This window comes from Syngnathoides biaculeatus, chromosome 15, assembly GCF_019802595.1.
Source record: "Syngnathoides biaculeatus isolate LvHL_M chromosome 15, ASM1980259v1, whole genome shotgun sequence".
In the NCBI taxonomy this organism is placed as follows: Eukaryota; Metazoa; Chordata; class Actinopteri; order Syngnathiformes; family Syngnathidae; genus Syngnathoides; species Syngnathoides biaculeatus.
Window position 1 is genome coordinate 2,165,593 of NC_084654.1, and position 15,944 is coordinate 2,181,536.

At 42.4% G+C, this 15,944-nt stretch overlaps 1 protein-coding gene across 1 annotated transcript; it reads left to right on the forward strand.

The window, feature by feature from the left end:
* The first annotated feature begins 60 nt into the window (after window positions 1-60).
* On the forward strand, window positions 61-15,628 carry LOC133513251 (cytochrome c oxidase subunit 8A, mitochondrial-like). Its single transcript, XM_061843836.1, has 2 exons — window positions 61-306; window positions 15,316-15,628. The coding sequence occupies exons 1-2, from the start codon at window positions 190-192 to the stop codon at window positions 15,409-15,411; spliced, it is 213 nt and encodes a 70-aa protein (XP_061699820.1). The 5' UTR covers window positions 61-189; the 3' UTR covers window positions 15,412-15,628.
* The last annotated feature ends 316 nt before the right edge of the window (window positions 15,629-15,944 follow it).

The following is a 15,944-nucleotide window of genomic DNA, read 5'->3' on the forward strand; positions in this document are numbered from 1 at the left end:
ATCATAGTCAACCTCCGCCAAGTTTCAACTGCATCCATCCTTCTCCGAGACAGTAGGTGGCGGCATACAATTGATTTGGAGTTTCGCTGCTGTAAAGAAGTAATGTGACTTCGGGGAGTCGCGTCAGAGAACTGCATACAACGCACACGATAGGACGTACTTGCTCGTCATTAGAGAAGGCTAATAAATATGCCTGGGCTTCTGCGAACCATCATTTTCGGTGCTGTACCCGTCCTGCGGGGACACACTGTTTGTCAGAGGGCAAATGTCTACACTAGACCTGCCAAGGAAAAGATAGGCACTGTGGTAAGTTCACATCAAAAATGGCATTCCTTGCTAGCATCCATTCGCCGTCCTTGACTGGCGAGGTCACAACTGCTTGGTGTATTCTGAAGGCGATTGACTTTAACTACCAATATTTTATTTTCAGCGTTACAAATAATTAATTTTATACTGTATTTTGATTAAATATTTTACTTTTGTCACTTTACTGAGCCAGAATGACGATAATTTACCGAAACATGACCCGAGCAAGAGCTCTGTTCCTTAACTCATTCCACCCCAATTAACTCTTGGGGAGCAACTTCAAGGCGTTTTCGAGCAATTTCATTCATTGTTTATTTAATTATTTCTTACTATATATACTTGTGCTTAATTTCTGAGAAAATAGTTATTTACAATGATGTATCTTCATAGCAATGATGCATAGTGACAACATGTTCAACTTCTATTAGATGTCACTAAGTACAGTAGATACAGCAATTAATATTTCTACATTTTGTGACATGGTTGTGTGTTGATGTGGTACCAGTATGTGCTCTGGCTCTAACAAGGTTGGAATATACTGCTCTGGTCAGATTGTGTGTTCAGCAGTACGGGCAGCATGTTTACACACAATCACGAATGCTAGCTCTAGCTTGCGAGGGTACATAACGTTTTGTTGTCTTCTTGCGAGCTATATCAGTCACTCACATTTAAAAAAATGTATGGATATGTTCAGTCATGGTCGCAGAGAAAGTTACGGGTGTGATTAGGGATGGAATCTCAAGACCTTAAAATAATTTATTGGATTAAAATAACATAACTGTAAATTCATCCATCCACTTTCTTCACCACTTATCCTCATCAGGGTCGTGGGGAGTGCTGGAGCCTATCCCAGCTGTCAAAGGGCAGGAGGTGGTGTACACCCTGAACTGGTTGCCAGCCTATCGCAGCGCATATTTAGACAAACAGCCACACTCACAATCACACCCACGGGCATTTTAGCGTGTCCAATTAATATTGCATGTTTTTGGAATGTGGGAGGAAACCGGAGTGCCTGGAGGAAACCCACGCAGGCATGGGGAGAACATGCAAACTCCACACAGGCGGGTCCGGGTTTGAACCCAGGACATCACTGGCATGGGCATTTCACGGAAACGATCGTTCCATTACTGTGTCGTTACCCAGCCTGAGAAAACACGGAACCGAAAGTCTGTTTCCCAGATCTCTGGTCTTTTAATAAAATTTGCCCATATGTGAAATGTAAAACAAGTTCTCAACGAAATACAACAATCTGTATAAAACGATCCTACCCGAACCCCTTTTTTTTTTTAATGATTAAAACACCCAGCTTTGTCAGTGTGGTTTACAAACAGCACCGGTTTCCGCTTCTGCGCTACGCATGCGCAAGGTCGAGTTATTCATATCCGTGTCACTCAAACGCTAGTAAAACATGTCGGTTGCTAAGTGTAAAAGACAAAATGCTCATGCCTGCTAAGGCTTTATTTTGAGGTACATGTAAAAACCGGTTCCCATGAGTATTATCAATGGGAACAGAAAAATCGTTTCCCACCGTTTCCCAGGACAAAAATCAACGGAACCGAAAGATCGGTTACCATTAATGAACATGTATTAATGTGTGCATCAATCACCAGTTTCGTGGCTGTGAGAAATCATTCCACAGGTAAGTTAGAAAGATTTACCTTGACACTGTTAAAGTTTGTTTGTAAAGGGCTTTTTATTTTCTGATGACCTTAATTAAAGTTTTGTTTATGGTTGTTGTTGTTCACTGTTCACACTCTACTTTTCGCAAAAACCGATGGAAATATTTTCCCAAACTTCATCAGTGGATAAGCAACAAAACACGTTTTCTGTGAAATTTTTGCTGAATTTCATAATACAGAACTGATACAATAATAATACAGAATTGAATTTGATTTTCAGATGTGAGGAAACAAGTTTAAATTTTCTGTCTGAAATAGGATGTCACAGAGACAACAAATGAACAATGCGTTTAGCACATATTTTCCCATTGTGAGTCCTTATTTCCAAAAATATATCTAACTGATTGACTTAAAATTTAATGTTTTTATGACAAAAAAATGCTTAGTTTTTTGCTGTTATATGATGACGGTGCTTCACAGCATATTTTGCAAAACGATAACGTCATGGAAATCGGGCCCTAGGCCCTGCAAGGTTTCTTAGTAGTCAGTGTTGTGTCTTTCCTTTGCACTTAGCCTTTTTTGGCTGACCAAGTCAAATTAAAAATCCTTCATGTTACCAGAACTGAAAAAATCTCAACCCCACACAACCAGTTTTAATTGCCAAACCCTGGCATATTCCAACTTGTAAACCATGTCTTCCACACGTTTTGTGAGTACCAAGATGGCGGCCAACTGACTTCAACCAATCAATATAGCATTAAATATGTATGCGCTATCCAGTCTCTTTTTTTTTTTTTTTATTTTTTTAAGCTCAGTATGTCTAACTCTCTTTGCTCTAGGTTGCCCAGACTGTGTGGGTGGATGGTGTTTGTAATTATGAGTTTAACCCCTTTAAGAGCCGAATGGGGGCGGAGTCAGGTAAACTAGCAGGAGACCACTACTTCCGTGTTTTTAAAAAAAAAAAAAAAAAAAAACTCAGGCTGTGGTTCACTGTGCTGGATTAGTTTTCATGTGCACTGAGAATGTCTATGTATTTTTACTTTTAACAAATTTAACACGTGTGATTTTTCGTGCTCGACTGTGCAGATTTGCGGTCGCGTTCGTCAAATGTGAATGATTGCTATATCATATTAAAGGTACGTGAACATACCTCAAGTAAGCCTTACACAAAAGCCCACCCCCTGTCCGGTGGACCCCCACTCCACACACACACGCACACATTTTCTTCTGATAATAGTCTGCACAATCCACTCACATTGTCATCCCCCCAGCAAACATAAAATGCTGCATATTACAACTGATAAAATTAGTGTAAAGTGTAATAATCAGCAGTCAAATATTGGCTATTTTCAGCCCCATGTTTCTTATGTATTACACATCACGATGTTGTGTATTCGTATGGAAACTAATTTATTGAGGGTCCTGCAATGTTGTAAACTGGGGACTCCAGTAATGAAGTAATTACAGCACAGCTTCTTATTTGCCTTTCGACTCATCCTGTTAGAGGGTCACCATAGCGCGTCATCTTTTTCCATGTGAACCTCTCCCCTGCATCTTCCTCTAACCCCAACTACCCACATGTCTTCCCTCACAACATCCGGCAACCTTCTCTTTGGCCTTCCTCTCGTTCTTTTGCCTGGCAGCTCTATCCTCAGCACTCTTCTACCAATATACTCACTCTCTCACCTCTGGACATGTCCAAACCATCGAGTAGTCTGTCAAGTCTGCTCTGTCGAACCTTGTCTCCAAAACATCCAACTTTGGCTGTCCCTCTAATGAACTCATTTCTAATCCTATCCATTCTGCTCACTCTTAGAGAGAATCTCAACATCTTAATTTCTGTCACCTCCAGCTCTGCTTCCTGTTGTCTCTTCAGGGCCACCATCTCTAATCTGTACATCATGGTTGGCCTCACGACTGTTTAATAAACTTTGCCCTTCATCCTAACAGAGACTCTTCTGACAAAATAACCAGTGATGAAAGTCTTCCGGATTTTCCCAGAATTCCGGATTTTTAAATTTTCATCAAAATTGCTCTGGAAAATGTATGAAAAATTGCCTGAAAATAATCTGGATATTAGTTGACAACATTTGACAAACATGCGTTTGAGTTCATTGTTTTGCTTTCACAAGCGTAGCCATGTTGAGGCACTAACACTAGTAACAGTAACGCCCCTCCCCTCACATTCTCTCAAGACGTCGCTTATTTTGTGTGGTCCTGACATTAATTTACGTGATTATTTCATAAACGTTGTTAACTAAACAAGGCTGCGTCAAAAAACAACCAGTATTCACCCGGAAACAGGAAATGCAAGTCAACCATACTGAGCATGTACGGAGCAAGTACGAAAGCATATGTTCAGAAGTGCTTCACGTAAAGAGAGCGCATTTACGTCGACAGTCATCAACATGAGGCATGTGAAAAGAAATTCGGTTACACCAGGGGTGCTCGTTGTGTCCATCGCGAGGCTGTGTGACGGTGTAAAAAAAAACAAAAAAAAAACATTAGACTATCATCCACCTCGTCGCTTGATTCAGGTGTGACCAATACGTCGAGTGCATGCACGTAAAGGTGCGTTCTAGCAAGCCGGCCTCCTATTTATGGCAGTCCCGTGGTGCATGTCCCCCCCCACACACACAACAATACGTCACGATTGCCCACAGCAATGTTTGTTCCAATGTATTGCTAGCTTGTTGCCACGATCGCCGATTATGTTGAACTAAACTTTCAGCATTTTCAAAACATTGCGAGTGTAGACCGTTCGTGTGATTTAACTTGTCTTCAGATCAAGTTTGGTAGATCAATTTATTGATTATCATAAAAATCAAACGGAAAAAACAGCACTGTTGTTGTGCCATGTCACGACGTAGTGTATTGGTATGTAAACTAATTAATTAATTGAGTGTCGTTTGGCAGTGTCTTAAACCGCGGACTCCAATCATTGTCGCTGACTGCGAGTCTGCGACCCACTTTTGGTTCTTGGCTCACCAGTTGGGAAACAATGCCCTAGACTTGAGGATTCCAAATACAGCAGACAAAGCATTCATTTGCAAACATACTGCAAATAATTTCTCGGGGTTTCCCTGGGCTTACTTGTATAAACATGTTGGGTAGCTTGCATAAAAGAGCACAAAACTATAGGTTTTTGTCTGTTCTTGCTCCATATGTAAGAGGCAATCTTTGGGTACACCATGTCTCCTTGAAAAACTCACCAAATCCCTGTTTTGTGCAACACTCAATGAGAGTCAACCTCTGGCTGTGTCTTTCTGTATGCCACCTTGGAAGAATGTGATTGACCACAGGTTTGCAACAGGTTGACGCCAACTTTTCAGGTTATAACGTAGAACTTAGTACGTTTTACCGTGACACGTTTCATGTTATAATGTGACAAATTACATAACGTGGTTCATTTCACGTTATACCATGAAACGTTTCATGTTATGTGAAATGAATTGTAATAACATGAATGACCTGTAATTAACCACATTGTAATGTGAAGAACACCATGTTACAACATGAAACATCCACATTTTACACGTAACGTGATGGGACCTTTTTTTTTTTTTTTTTTTTTTTTTGTGCAACAGCAATACGCTTCCGTATTACTAAAACCAGACAGATCAAACAGCGAAATGACTTTGACACCAATATTTTTTTCTTTCACGAAAAACTCAAACATCTGAACATAATGCACTAAGCACTAAGTGATTTTGAAGGAAAATTTACAAGTATAGCTTCACTATAGAATTTATATAATTTACATCACATAAAAATGGATGAACAAATGGGGTTCCTGCTGTTATTTTTTTTTCTCCCTCCAAATTCTCCTACTCTTCCATTTGCACAAGCGTCCAGTTTTTATTAGACTATAAACTGATTTTGATTGGTCTTACTTGGCTTTGTCAATATCCCAGATCCAAATAATTTCATCATTGATCGGCTCTGGAAAAGACTTGCCTTTGTGTCACTGTCGTGTATGGTATATTTAAATCCAAAAGCTAATTTATTTTTAGCCTTGTCCTGTGTTTCTTGACTTAGTACTGTAAATATCTGATCACTAATAGTTACTTTCCTTTACCAAATTAGATGACAAATTTGGTCTTTCACAATGTCAGAGTACTGCAATAAAGTCTTGTATCTCGATAGCACCTCATGCCATTTTTATCTTGGCAACTGAAAAACAATCGGATACACTTGCAACCACCAGTAGTTATTTAAAAAAAAAAACACACGTGGAACAGACATATATGGCCTTTCGCAATTGCACAATGTTCCACTGCAATAAAATCTTGTGTTCCAATACCGCATCCCGTTATGATGATCACTACAGCTGAGGATACACTCGTTACCATGGTGACGACACCAATCGCACCATGTGTTTATAAGAACAAAATGGTGGAAAATATGTGTTGGTGGTCATCGGTGTTTAGGAGAGAACTTTCATCGAAGAGTTCCTTGATGTATGCGTGTTCATGTACTTTTGCTACGGTAGGGCTTGAAAGCAGGTAATAAAACGTGTAGCCTAGCAAGCTAGTACTAATGGTTTTCAACGAAGGTGCAGGTGTTCTGTCGAATCATGCTCGAAAGTTTTAGTGTGAAGTAATTTAATGACAAAGTAATTTAATTACAGAAAGTTAGGACCCATTATTTTGGACACGTGATGTTCGTTTGACCCAGTGATTAGAATCCATGATATGATTAGTGCAGTGATTTCCAGCCTTTATTGACCTCCAGCTCATATACGATTACAAAAAGAAAATATCACAGCACACCAACATATAAAACTGTAACAAAAATTGGGTACATTAATAACTGTATGTACTTCCTGCCATCTAATAGACCATTTGTTTGATCTGTCACTATGCCTGACTGGCATAAAAAGATGAACAAATAGATCATTTAGGTGTTTTAAAAAAAAATTAAAAATGGCTTGTGGTTCCGATTTCCCAACCGACCCTAAAAACTGAACCTGGGAATCCCAGAAGAGAGAAGCCATGACCTTGCCAGTTAAAGGAACAACCTTGCTCCTCTTTGGTGTCAGCAATGACGTGTGCTTCCACTGCTTTGATTGTGCTTTGGTTTCCGGTTTGTATTGATTAACCCAGCTTTCATCCATAGTGATGAATCGAACAAGAAAATCAGCTTCAAACAGTTCAAGATTGCTCTTCGACACAGTGCACTGGTGTGTTTCTCTTGTAGTGTCAAAAGATGAGGGACCCACCTTGCAGAAACCCTTGAGAATCCCATTCTTTGCTCAAAATTATGTCTGCTCGGTCATTGTATATCTGCTATATCGGCTATCTGCTATCTGACGTTATCATATTCGAAGCTCTTGCATGACCATCTGCAGAGATAGGTCGATGTTATCCTTGGTTGTTGCTGTTTGGGGTCGTTCTAACCTTGGGTCATCTTTAACGTGGTCTCTGCCACTTTTGAATTCTCTGATCCAATGTGTGACTGCCTCATATGAAGGGGCACTCGATGCAAATGTTACCATGTCATCCTGAAATTCTGAGGCTGTCATGGCATTCAAATGCAGGTACTTTGCACAAATTTCTGTTTTCTCCATTTTTAACTGAATCCTTGACTCTTGCTATTTCAAAAATCTGCATACAATATAAGAAGCATGTAAGAATCTTAAAATTTGGCACTGACCAGATCAGGCTTTTATATTACGGTAATCCCATTCCCATTATATTACAGTAATCGCTCGTCCAGGCATGGAGGTGGGGGTCAAAGGCAAGCACCTGGTGGCCGGGCCTGCACCCATGGGGCACTGCCGAGCACTTATCAAAAGGGTAACATGGGTCCCCCTTCCCATCAGGGTTCGCACGCGGCCCTAAAAGGCCCTAAAAACCCCTAAATTTTCAAAGGTGCATTTAGGGGCTCCTGAAAGTCCTTAAAAATCCCCGAAAACCGGTCAAGCCCCTAAAAAAGCCTTAAATAAAAAAAATAAATAAAAGGAAGGACCTCTACCGCCAAAATTCTGCCTAAAAAAAATTATCTTTTATTTAAAAAAAAATAGCGATCCGTCTGGCGTCCAAAACAGTCAGAAATTGTCAACGGAAGTCACCATATTGACAACTTGTCGCCATCTTGTCGATATTCCATTGTTTGTTTCCGTGAGTAGGCATTTCACTTTGTCTTCGTTACGACGTAGCGTAGTTCTTTCATCGATCCAACTTGTATCATGGGGAAGTGCATTTTTCAATATGCTTGGGTTGAAAGTAAGGAGTTTGGGAGCTGGGTTCGTCGAGATCCAAAAGATCGGCACATGTTTTACTGCCATCTGTGTAAGCAGAGTTACCAGCTTGAAAAGATGGGTGTCAAAGCGTTGGAGTCGCACCGGAAAAACAGGAGACACGCTGATTTGGCGAAGACTCTATAATCTTTCGTTGGTATGAATCTGTTTCTAAAATATCAAGATAGTGAAGGGTCAACTTTAGGCAATGGTATTGGCAGTGCATGTGGACCTACAGTTGTCCAGTCCTCGACTTCAACCAGCCAGATGTCAGGCTTTATGAACGTAGTTCAATACATGAAGGCGGACTCGTTTAAGGCAGAGATTGTGTGGACTTTAAAAGTGATCTGCAGCCATTACAGTTACAAATCTTGTGAAAATAATTCGAAAGTGTTTGCAGTCATGTTCCCAGACAGTGACATTGCTAAAAACTACCACTGTGGGGAAAGGAAGACTTCGTACCTGGCTTCATTTGGCATCGCTGCCCACTTTTCATCTCTACTGCCTCAAAGCCAAAAAAGCCAAAATAGAGACTGGCATAGCTACGCTTATTGAGAAGGCTGACAGGCTGTGTGAGGAGGCAGAAGAAAAGAGGAATCTGAGGTTTATCACCGAGGCCAATGCACTCAGAGGCAGAGCAAAGGACAAGAGAGCCACTTTGGCACCTCTGCAGCAACAAATGGAGGAGGCACTGGGTAGGCTCAAGGAGCTAGAATAGGAGTGCTGAAACAGACATCAGTAGAAGACATTTGTGTATATAGTTGCAATTGTCGTTAGAATCTGTTTTTCTGTATACTGTTATGTGAAGACGTTGACAATGGTCATATCAATGAGAACTACCACAAGGGGCGACAGGTGATCAGTCAAAGGTACTGAGATACTGGAACCTTTGATGACCCAAGAACGGTTGATGGCACCATTGGGTGAGTCTTTTTTCCTTACTCTTGATTTCCAACGATGGCCCTAAATTTTTTCCGTGTCAGCCCCTAAGAATGCCCCTAAAAAGCCCTTGAATTTTTTGGGTCAGACTTGAGTATGAACCCTGCCCATGGACTCACCACCTGTAAGAGGGGTCATAGAGGTCAGGTGCAATGTGAGCTGGACATTGGCCCAAGACGCAGACCTTGGTGATCTAATCCCCGGCTACAGAAACTCGCTCTAGGGACATGGAATGTCACCTCTTTGGCAGGGAAGGAGCCTGAGTTGGTGTGTGTGATCGAGAAGATGTAGTCTGACTCCTCGACGCAGTGCTTGGGCTTTGGTACCACTCCTCTTGAGTGGGTTTAGACTCTTTTCCACTCTGGAGTTTCCCACGGTGAGAGGTGCCGAGCAGGTGTGGGTATATTTATTCCTCCCTGGCTCGGGTCCTGACATGTGGGGTTTACCCCCTGTGAATGAGAGGATGGCCTCCCTCTGCCTTCAGGTAGGGGAGCGGGTCCTGACTGTTGTTTGTGCCTATGCACCAAACAGCATTTCAGAGTACACACCCTTTTTGGAATCCTTAGAGGAAGAGCAGTGCTCCCTCTGGGGACTCCATCATTCTGCTGGGGGACTTCAATACCCAAGTGGGCAATGACAGTGAGACCTTCTCGGAGTCTTGATGCAGCTCATAGGTACCAGCTGGTCAAGCGGAATGCAGCTTTGGAGTTTGGTGAGGCCATGGATAAAGTCTTTGAGGAAATTCTGGTCCGGCCTCTCAGGAGGGGGAAGCATACACCATCAACACTGTATAGTGGGGATAGGGCACTGCTGACCTGAACTCGGGATGTTGTGTATCGGTGGGAGAATACTTTGACGACTTCCTCAATTCCATCAGCACGCCTTCCCATGAGGAAGCTGAGTCTGGATTCTCTGTGGTGGGCTCTTCTCTATCTCTGGGGTTGAGGTCACCAGGGTGGTTAAAAAAAACTCCTTGGTGGCAGGGCCCCAGGGGTGGAGGAGAATTTTCCCAGAGTTCCTAAAGGCTCTGGATGTTCTGCGGCTTTCATAGTTGACATGCCTCTGCATCCTAGTTGACACGCCTCTGTAACATCCCATGGACATGTAGGACAGTTCCCCTGGATTGGCAGACTCGGGTGTGGTCGTCCCCCTATTTAAGAAGGGGGACCGGAGGGTGTGTTACTATATTGGATCACACTCCTCAGCCTCTCTGGTAAGGTGTATTCAGGGGTGCTTGAGAGAATTGACCCCTCCGTACAGGGCACTTAACCACGCCTCCTGAAGTGACGTCACGCCACGTGCGCTGACGTAAGACAAACAGTAAAAATGGCAAATACAATAAAATACATTCTTAACTGAGACAGACTCCATGCTTCGGATTTCATTCAAATCAACAATATATTATAGATTCTAAATACAATACATTCTTAACTGAGAGAGACTCAATGCTTCTGATTTGATTCAATCATTCACACGTAGCAATGTTACGCTAGCAAAGAACGTCTCATTCATTTATACGAGACGTGTATTGAAAATCAAATTTAGGGCATATCTTCATGCAAACACAGTCTGGTTAAGCTTTGGGCGCGAGCCGGCAAGAAAGCGACACGTTTGTGCAGTCCGATCATCGCTAAATATCGCTCAACAAAGAATAAGTGTGTCAATCGTTCACACGTAGCAATGTTATGCTAGCGAAGAAGTTCGAATTCATTTATACGAGACATGTATTGAAAATCAAATATAAGGCATACCTTTGTGCAAACATATCTGTTCCGGTTGATATTAGATGGATTTAGTTGATGATGCGGTCTTCCACAAAGTTTGATCCAACAAAGGCATTTTTCGTGCTGGGTCTTCGGTTTTGGAAAGGGTACGAATCGAACTCCACCAACTGGCCTTTCGGGATACCAGTCGTAACTATTACAAAGTCCGTGACTACACCTCTTAACCATATTTTTTGTTAAATAACCCAAATACGCGATAAAACGCTAACAAAACCTATACTGAACCATGCAATGTTGTCTGAGAAAATGGCGGGAGCAAAAACGGGCTTTGGTTTATGCAGATCTCTGGCCTCTGATTGGTCAGTGACGCGGATTGCGCAATATCCACGGAGGGGTCAATTGTCCGTCGGGAAGTTGAATCTCAGATTCACGAGAAGCAATGTGGTTTTCCTCCTGGCTGTGGAACACTGAACCAGGTCTACACCCTCAACAGGATCCTCGAGGGTGCATGGGAGTTCTCCCAACCAGTCTACGTGCATTTTGTTGACTTGAAGAAGGCTTTCGACTGTCTCGGGAAGTCCTGTGTGGGTCATTCGCGAGTATGGGGTACCGAACGCCCTGATACGACCCTTGGCTTCTTCAAGCCGTGATCACAGCTCACTGGAGCGGTTCACAGCTAAGTGTAAAACGGCTTAGCACCTCCAAATCTGAGACCATGGTCCTCAGTTGAAAAAGGGTGGCATGCGCTCTCCGGGTCAGGGTTGAGTTCCTGCCTCAAGTGGAGGACTTCAAGTATCTTGGGGTCTTGTTAACAAGTGAGGGAAGAATGGAGTGGGATATCGACAGGCAGATCGGTGCAGTGTCCAGACTCTGTATCGGTACGTTACGGTACAGGGAGAGCTGAGTCAAAAGGCGAAGCTCTCATTTTACCAGTCGGTTTATGTTCCTACCCTTACCTGGCCACAAGATGTTGGTCATTATTGAAACAACAAGATCCCGGATACAAGCGGACGAAATGAGTTTCTTCTGCAAGGTATCCTGGCTCTCTCTTAGAGATAGGATGAGAAGCTCGGTCATGTGGGAGGGGCTCTGTGTCGAGCCACTGCTCCTCCATTTTGAGAGGTGCCAGATGACGTGGCTGGGGCATCTGATCCGGATGCCTCCGGGACTCCTCCCTGGTGAGGTGTTCTAGACGTGTCCACCGGAAAGAGACCCTGTGGACGACTCAGGACACATTGGAGAGATTGCCTCTTAGCAGGCCCAGGAACGCCTCCAAATGTCTCCGGAAAAGCTGGAAGAAGTGGCTAAGGAAGAGGAAGTCTTTTTTTTTTTTTTTTTTTTTTGCGGTATTTGGGACCAGAACCACCCGCAAAAAGTGAAAACCGTGACGTTTATGTGGGTACCAGAATATTTTAAAATATGAGCAGTACTTGTACTGTATTTGAGACCAAAGCGGTATTGTTAAATCTTTAATCATAAATATATACATAATTAGAATAATATAAATTATAAAACATTTACTGTTTTATATTACTGTATAGTTACCATTCATCACTTGGAGACTTCTCGCTGCAGCCGCCGTGTGGGTACCAGAATGTTTAAACAGTAATACAGAATTTATACTTTGCATACTTGAGACAAAAATTACAACAGCACAAGTCTCTAGCAATAACAATAAAATAACATTTTTATTGCACGACAGAAAGTCGCAAACGCATGATGTCTTCTCGTGTAGAACCGGACGCACGGTTGTGATGCCACTTCCTTGCGTGCCGGAGTTACATCACCTCGGTTTCACTGGTGTGGCACCTCCTCCTCGACAAGAGGAACTTAAGCTCACAAGGAGAATGTGGGATTTGTGTCTCACTATCTCCAGCCCGTTCTGGCCACATCTCCATGAATCCTCTATCTATTTCCTTCGGGCGGACCGAAATGTAACAATCGCAGCAATCATGATAAATAAGGTAACCATACACAAACAAAGCAAACGTGAGTCAATGTAAACCATATAAGCACATAAAAAAGCATTAAAAGCAAAAGAGAGCAAATATGAGAACTTAATGTACAATGAATCCATTCTTGGGTGCTTCTGCGTTAGCTTTTAGATCAACCACAACCCTGTGAAGGCATTTTGAACTAGAGCGGTTGGCACACGCACACACCCGTAACTGTGTCAAAAAGGGCGGTGAGGAAGGAGGAGGGAGAGTGTTACTGGGTGGAGCTTCGATGATTTTAGCCAATCAGCCACAAAGAGCCAATCTGGCTTTTAATTATTATTTTTTTTTTTGCTTCTTACAGAAATATACTACATAATGTAAGCCAATCTGGCTTTTTGGGGGGTGAAAAGGAACCCACAATGCACTAAAGCCGCAATAGATGAAGAGCGAGGTAGTCATGGACATGTATTGACTGGTGCCAGTAGTGTGTGAAATAGATGGAAGGAATACTTTGAGAAATTGATGAATGAAGAAAGTGAGAGAAGGAAGAATAGAAGAGGCAAATGTGAAGGACCAGGAAGTTGCAATGATTGGTAAGGGGGAAGTTAGAAAGGCACTCAAGAGGATGAAAAATGGAAAGGCAGTTGGTCCCGATGATATACCTGGAGGGGTGGCTGTGGAGTTTTTGACCAACTTATTCAACATAATACTAGCGGGTGGGAAGATGCCTGAAGAATGCAGGGAAAATGTGCAAGTCCCCATTTTTAAGAACAAAGGCGATATTCGGAGCTGTGGAAACTACAGAGGAATAAAGATGATGAGCCACACAATGAAGTTATGGGAAAGAGTAGTAGAGGCTGGACTCAGGACAGAAGTATCTGCAAGCAATTGTATGGTTTCATGCCTAGAAAGAGTATCACAGATCCATTGTTTGCCTTGACAATGCTCAAGGAAAAGTACAGAGAAAGTCAGAAGGAGCTACATTGCGTCTTTGTGGATCTAGAGAAAGCCTATGACAGAGTACCAAGGGAGGAACTGTGGTACTCCATGCGTAAGTCTGGTGTGGCGGAGAAATACATTAGAATAGTACAGGACATGTATGAGGTCTACATAACAGTGGTGAGGTGTACTGTATGTGTGACAGAAGACTTTAAGGTGGAGGTTGGAGTGCATTAGGGATCAGCTCTGAGCCCTTTCCTGTTTGCTGTGGTAATGGATAGGCTGACAGATGAGGTCAGACTGGAATCCCCACGGACTATGATGTTTGTCGATGATATTGTGATATGCAGTGAAAACAAGGAGCAGATGGATGAACAATTAGATTGAGGTTTGCGCTGGAAATGAGAAGAATGAAGATTAGCCAAAGTAAAACAGAGTGTGTGTGTGTGTGTGTGTGTGTGTGTGTGTGTGTGTGTGTGTGTTGTGTGTGTGTGTGTGTGTGTGTGTGTGTGTGTGTGTGTGTGTGTGTGTGTGTGTGTGTGTGTGTGTGTGTGTGGTGTGTGTGTGTGTGTGTGTGTGGGAGTGTGTGTGTGTGAGGGAGGGAGGGAGGAAAAGGGAAGCTCCAGGGAGAAGAGAGTACAGTTGAGTACTTCTTTGTTGTACGTTTTTTTTTACAACTGTTGTTAGTAAATGGCTTTGAGCAGTTTCAGAGAGCAGACTACCATATGTTATATGCTTGCTATTGTAAGCAACACAACTGCATTCAGTTTGCTTTTACAGCGCAGCAACATGCATACACACTGTGCCATTAGTCACAATAATCATTGTTTTCCTACATAATGACATGCATTGGAATTAAAGACTTATCAGACTCATCTTTATGTCAAACACGCACAAGGAATTTGTCTCTGGTAGTTGGAGCTGGTCTAGTGCAACAATAGTCAGTTGACAGAATACTTTTGAGAGATAAACATTGCGAGAACAGTCATGCAGCAAAAAAGGCTTGCTTGTAATGTGACGATGATTGTACTCTTTTTACAATTGTGCGAAAAGATTGAGTCATTTAGCAATGAGATCAGTTTGAATACCTAATAGAGCAAGTTTCCAGTATATTAACTTTTTTTTTTTTTTTTAACGAAGGGCATGGACTCTTAAATATATGCATGCAATTTAAAGTGACTAGTACTACAGTAAGCTGCATAGTGGTTAGTGTCTGCCTCAAAGTTCTGAAGAATTTTCAAATCCTAACCCTACCTGTGTGGGGTTTGCATGATCTCCCCATGCCTTTATGCATTTTCTCCGGGCTCTCCGGTTTTCTCCCACGTCCAAAAAACATGCGTTAATTGGACTATAAATTGCCCTTTGGTGTAGGGTTGTTTGTTGCTGTGTCTCCTGAAACTGGATGGCATCCAGTTCAAGGTTCCCGGCCAAAGATAACTGGGATAGTCTCCAGGACTCCCGCAACACTTTTGAGGGTAATCTGCCAAGGAAATGGATGGATAGTAGTGTGAAAATTTGCAATAAAGTAAAACAAAGTATCTGCAATCTATTGTGGTCTGTCTGAAGGTGTAGCTCATATATATTTGACAGCTCCATCTTTTTGCATTCAGGAAACCCTCATCGGATTGGGTTTGTTCTCCATGGCTATCCTGGGACCATCTGGATGGATCCTGGCTCACCTGGAGGACTACAAGAAGAAAGAGTAAAATGGGGATTCAAACAGTTGGCCTGGTGTTCCCGGTCTCTTGATGGAACCATCACCAACTTCCATGCAAGCAGCCAGTTTTCAAGCTTGTCTGAATCGCTTGACAACTCTATGCTGAAGTTATGGACAAAAATTGTTCCACAACTAACCATTATACATGTAGTTTTGTGCATATTTTATTCAATGTGCAACATTAAAATTTAAAACCAAATATCTTTCTTGTGTAAGTTGTTCTCTTTGAACTAACACAATGCCAACTAGTGCACTTGATGTACTGTCCTCTATGAACCCAGTGCTCAGCATTGTGTTTTATACTTGCTTTATAGCAGGGGTCGGAAGCCTATGGAGGGATGAGAATTTTCCGCTGATCGGCGGAGTTCCGACTTTTTCAGACCAAAATGACCATTCTCGAGATGAGCGCAAATCTTTTGAGAAAATTTCGGGGTGGGGGTATCGTGCGCCTGCGTCTCGGTGGTGGGCTCTGAGCTGCAAATTCAGCTTAGTGCTAGCACAAGCCCGACTATCATATGCCGT

What these genes read in the sequence shown, in the direction of transcription:
- LOC133513251 (XM_061843836.1), top strand. Translation starts at nt 190, where the DNA reads ATGCCTGGGCTTCTGCGAACCATCATTTTCGGTGCTGTACCCGTCCTG. An exon ending in AGGAAAAGATAGGCACTGTG is followed by an intron (nt 307 to 15,315) that starts GTAAGTTCACAT and finishes TTTTGCATTCAG; the next exon opens with GAAACCCTCATCGGATTGGG.